The sequence below is a fragment of the Lactuca saligna genome, chromosome 4 (genome assembly GCF_052625555.1).
Source record: "Lactuca saligna cultivar CGN05327 chromosome 4, ASM5262555v1, whole genome shotgun sequence".
Taxonomy (NCBI): domain Eukaryota; kingdom Viridiplantae; phylum Streptophyta; class Magnoliopsida; order Asterales; family Asteraceae; genus Lactuca; species Lactuca saligna.
Window position 1 is genome coordinate 210,496,432 of NC_136420.1, and position 5,412 is coordinate 210,501,843.

Below are 5,412 nucleotides of genomic sequence, written 5' to 3' on the forward strand. Positions count from 1 at the left end.
TGTGTAGGGTTGTTGATACTTATGGCCACCATGGTCTCGTCTGCTTGGTTGTTTAGGTCTTGTATTTTGAACGTTGTAACTTCTTCATATGAACATTTATTATTGGCAGTTCAACGAATAATAAATAACATATGGATATTAAGATCATAAGTAAAAATATATTACTTTGGATTACGCCGATTATTAGCGTTATAAAGTAATATATTTTTAGTTACGAGTTTATAAAAAATGTTCATATATGAATTCCCGATATAAAGACTGTAAGTAAAAATATATTACTTTGAACGAGATTAATCTAAACTAAAGTTGTAGCAGATTAAAATACGAACACGTGGATATACACATCGTTAAAATCCGAGATCGTATGAAAAAGTTACAACATTCAGAATATAAGATCTAAATCAAACCACAATACCTAAGCAACCAAGCAGCCAATGTCATAGTGATCATAAGCTTCAATCGACTCGAACACTTCATTAATAATTGTCCTACATAGGATATCGTTAGTAAAACCTAAATAAACCAGTTATAGATATAGAATGTGTATAAGAAACAACAAAAAATTATTTTGCAACAAAAAAAATATAAAAACTAAAGATGTACAAAGTAAAAAAATATTATTATATTAAGTTAATTTTCCCGATTCGTCTGAGTATTCGGTCATAAAAACTAAACGTGTATATGTTTAAACAAGTTAAGGTATAAACCAGATGAAAAATAAAAATTGATTCACTGAATAAATCAAAAAGTATATTTTCGTTTATATAATATAGCTATATCGATTTTCATTTAATAATAATATATACTTTTTTAAATCATGCCGATTTATTGTTTTTAAATATATTAAAAGGAACAGTTACAGCTCATACTGAAGTCGGCTTTTTAAACCAGGAATCGGTGCGCGTTTTGTGTGTATGGACATGTCAGCACACGATCGCACATGATGAAGAACAAAAACAATAAAAATAAAAATAAAGTGAAAATCCAAATATAAAGAGACCACAACACTTCATCTTTACCCCTTTCTCTCGCGGAATTTTTTAGCAAAACGAATCCAATCGGCTTCCGAAGATTATTAGATTTTGGTTTTCTGTTTCTGTAAATATAAACTCAAATCCATTAACCGAACTTGCTACTAGCTTTTCGTCATTATCAAGTAATTTCTGTAAGTATGTCTCCTCTTTCATTATTTTAATATATTTTAGCTATAGTTTTTTTGTTTACATATAATTGCTTTTCGTAGTCGAATCGATATTTTTGCTGAAGTTTACTTGTGGATCATCCGCATTGATTTTTCGTTTAGGTTTTAATTACATGTATAACTGTTATTCGTCATGATCGAATCACTGAAAATGATCATTTATTTGAATTTTTTTATCTAAGCATACGTGATGCTGATTTTGATTCTCATGTTTATTCTAGTATTTCTTTTCCGGCACTCTCCGGTCGTTTCATGATGTTTGATTGTTGTGAATCTTTTATATTTGGCGTTGCAGGATTATCGACTATATCATATGACGGAATATGCGAAGGTAGAACTGGAAAAGCTTAAGTTTCAAAGCTAGGGCAGAGTTGAACGATTTGAATCTGGATTTTCTAAGAAAATGTCGGCCGATAAAGGTGATCATCACACGATCCCGTTATCTGTGCTGTTGAAGCGTGAATTAGCGAGTGAGAAGACTGAGAGACCGGAGATTTCTACTGGTGAAGCTAATCAGTCCAAGAAAGGGGAGGACTTCACGCTACTCAAAAGCGAATGCCAACGGGTTTTAGGAGATGGTGTCGCCACCTATTCTGTTTTCGGGGTTTGTTATCTTGACTATTTCCCTCACTTACTGTTTAATTAATATTCCCTGTATCAACATGGTGCCCTTGATAATGATTGTTAGAACGCATTAGTTTATGCTCTTCTATCCAATCTGCATTGCATGAATAGCTGCATGCTTTCTTTGCACACAATGGTGGATCTTTCATTTGAATCTGGCAGAATAAAATAGATGGATAAGTAGCTGAGTTTATTTTTTTTTGTTCTAAACATCTGTTTATGCCCTTACATTTTTCTCTTCAGTTATAGTTATCTTACCAAACTTGAACTTTGCAGATATTTGATGGACATAATGGGTCTGCAGCAGCTATATATACCAAGGAGAACCTATTAAACAATGTCTTGAAAGCTATTCCTACAGACCTTAACCGAGATGAATGGATTTCAGTGTTGCCTAGGGCTTTGGTTGCAGGATTTGTGAAAACAGATAAAGATTTCCAAGAACAAGGTATGCACCACCTTTTTTTTTAGTTTCCTTCACTAATCATCATAAGAAGGATGAGTTGAAACCAATATGTTAACTTACACGGAGATTTAAAATTTACAAAATAGGCTACATGAGTTTTAAGTAGGCGTTTTCTTTTTGCTGTTTTGGTGATTTTATATTGAATGCATGTAGTAGTAGTAGCAGAGAGTTATAAGCAACTAGTTGGGTTGATTCCTTACTAATGGATTGTTATGCATTCAGTTCAATCATCAGGAACAACTGTGACATTTGTGATTGTTGAAGGATCAGTTATAACTGTAGCTTCTGTTGGTGATTCACGTTGCATACTTGAGTCTGCAGAAGGTGGCTTATATTATCTATCAGCAGATCACAGACTTGAATGCAGTGAAGAAGAGTATGTTTATCAGATCTTATATTATGTTTTGTGTTTTGAGTCCTATTTTAGTATATGATGATTTTTATATTTTTTTTATTTTTTTTTTGTAGGAGAGAGCGTGTCACTGCTAGTGGTGGTGAAGTTGGTCGGCTGAATGCTGGTGGTGGTGCACAGGTATGTATGTTGTGTCTAGTTTTTATATTTGAAGTTATTGAAAATATCGGTTTATTTAGTTTCTATATTTAAATAAAAATATTAACTTTTTTAAACTTATTTTTTTGGTAGATTGGTCCTTTGAGATGTTGGCCTGGTGGGTTGTGTTTGTCAAGATCAATTGGAGATCTGGATGTTGGGGAATTCATTGTTCCTGTTCCTTATGTTAAACAAGTGAAGGTCAGTTGTATTTTTGAAGGAATGGAACTGGAATTGGAATTGGAATCGGAATCTGAAGGAATCATAACATGTCATGTGTTTTGTTGGCAGAAATTGAAATGAAATTCAATAACAAAAACTACATAGCTTTGAAACTTTCACTTTTAAATAAAATTTCTATTTTTATTTATTTCCATGTATTTATTGTAAGGGTATTTTAGTCTTTTAAAAAAAGGAAGAATGAGATCGACTTCCTTCCACCTACCCTTAGGCTGTGTTTGACGTGCCACAGCTACCTTATTTTTCGAGTTTTTTTAAAATTTCAAGTTTGTCAAGCCAAAAAGTAGTTGAAAAGCTAGTTTTTTATAAAGCTACTTAGACTAGCTTTTTAGGAGTTATTTAAAATTTTCCAAATATACCTCTTAATTAATTATAGAAACACATTCTTTTAAAATGCCCTTTTATGTCATTTTATATATTTCAGTTTCTTTTACCATACGTTCTTTTTATCAGCTAGCTTTTCAGCTAGTACACCAAACATAACCTTAGAGTAGCTTTTCAGGACTTTTTTTAAGATTTTCCGAATATACCCTTAATCAATTATAAAAAAACATATTATTTACCAAACATCAGTTTTTGTCAGCTAGATTTTCAGCTATCAGCTACACAATCTTAGTCTTTAATAATTATAACTTGTAACATGCAGCTATCCTCAGCTGGTGGAAGGATGATTATTGCCAGTGACGGTGTCTGGGATGCCATGTCAGCAGAAGCCGCTCTAGTATGCTGTCGTGGACTGCCGCCAGATACAGCCGCCGCCCAAATTGTCGAAGTACGATTACAAACACATTATTATCATTTTTTTTTTATTCAGGAATTAAAAAATATCAATATTTAATTATTTCTTAATTTTATTTCTGTGTACAGGAAGCTGTACAGTTTAAAGGATTACGCGATGATACAACTTGCATTGTTGTAGACATTCTACCTCCAGAAAAGACTCACCCTCATGTCCCACATGCAAAGAGAACTGGTAAAAGGGTATTAAAGTCAATGTTTAGAAGAAAAAGTTCAGGGTCACCCCCTCAAGTTGATGTAGCCTTACTTCAGGCAGATGTGTTGGAGGAGATGTTAGAGGAAGGTTCTGCTTTTCTTTCAGAAAGGTTAGATACTAAATACCAAAATTACTACAACGCCCTCAGATTCTGTATTCTAACAGCTGATATCATACCATTTGGTTGCAGGTTGGATACGAAATATCCGCTTTGTAACCTGTTCAAGTTGTTCAGTTGTGCTGTGTGTCAGAAACAGATGAAACCTGGGGAGGGTATTTCCGTCCATTCAGGGACATCTAATTTCAATAAAGCAAGGCCTTGGGATGGTCCTTTCCTTTGCTTAAGCTGCCATGAAAAGAGAGAGGCAATGGAAGGGAAATGAAAATTACCATAAAGGGTACTAGTACTACACTACCAACCAAATACTCAAATTCTTCCCTTTTCTTTCAATCTTCAACATAAGTTTCTACCTTCTAAAACATCTTCCATAATTCTTTCCTAATTTTTTCTTCCTCTATCCATCTGTTGTCAGAATCATCGGTTAAATTCCACAAATAGCAATGTACTTTAATCGGTTTTTTTTCTTTTTCTTTTATAGCATCTTTGATTAATAAAGGAATTTTCAAAATATAATGACTTAATAAGGGAAAAAAAACAAAAGTGAGAAAATGAGAATAGAAAGTATGTTGCTATTTCTTGGATGTAGTCGATGAATCTTTCTCTAACTCCATGTTCATATAACAAGGAAGCCCATCTACTTTGTCTTGGTGAACATAAAGATCCAATGAATAGAATTGGACATTATTTGTTTGTAATACGAGTCTTCATTTCACAGTTTTAAAGAAAGTTTTGTACAATTATTGTAACGTTATTTCCTTCTTTTGTTGTGTACATTAGTGATATACCCATTTGCTATAATATTATATAATTCTTTTTTCATAATGTTTTTTTTCTTGATATTATAATGTTTCAGAACATGTTGGGTGTAATGATTGACATATTAATTGGATAATATTGTTGAACATTTTGAAATTAAAATTGGTGGGATGAATGAATACGAGCGTCTATTTGGGGTCAGTAAGTAGGGTATTGATGGATCAAAAGAACAATTGTTTCTACTAAGTATGTTTGAACTAGGTACATGATTTGTTTCGACCTTAGAATCCATTTTGGTGAACGAGAGAAAGGTGATAAAAGGTTGTGTGAGATTGAAGGTTAAAAATGTTTAGTATTTATAATGTGGTAAAAAAAGAAAAAACAGACGTTTAAATTTCAAAAAATTGTTTCTTTTTTAGGTACGGGTCAATGCATTTTTCTTGCACCACACCAGGAGTGC

General features: G+C 32.7%; 1 protein-coding gene across 1 annotated transcript; it reads left to right on the forward strand.

The window, feature by feature from the left end:
- Positions 1-952: 952 nt before the first annotated feature.
- LOC145043310 (putative protein phosphatase 2C 12) lies at positions 953-5,018 on the forward strand. Its single transcript, XM_078991924.1, has 9 exons — positions 953-1,165; positions 1,497-1,805; positions 2,102-2,273; positions 2,514-2,667; positions 2,760-2,823; positions 2,935-3,042; positions 3,728-3,853; positions 3,949-4,184; positions 4,266-5,018. The coding sequence occupies exons 2-9, from the start codon at positions 1,605-1,607 to the stop codon at positions 4,456-4,458; spliced, it is 1,254 nt and encodes a 417-aa protein (XP_078848050.1). The 5' UTR covers positions 953-1,165; positions 1,497-1,604; the 3' UTR covers positions 4,459-5,018.
- The last annotated feature ends 394 nt before the right edge of the window (positions 5,019-5,412 follow it).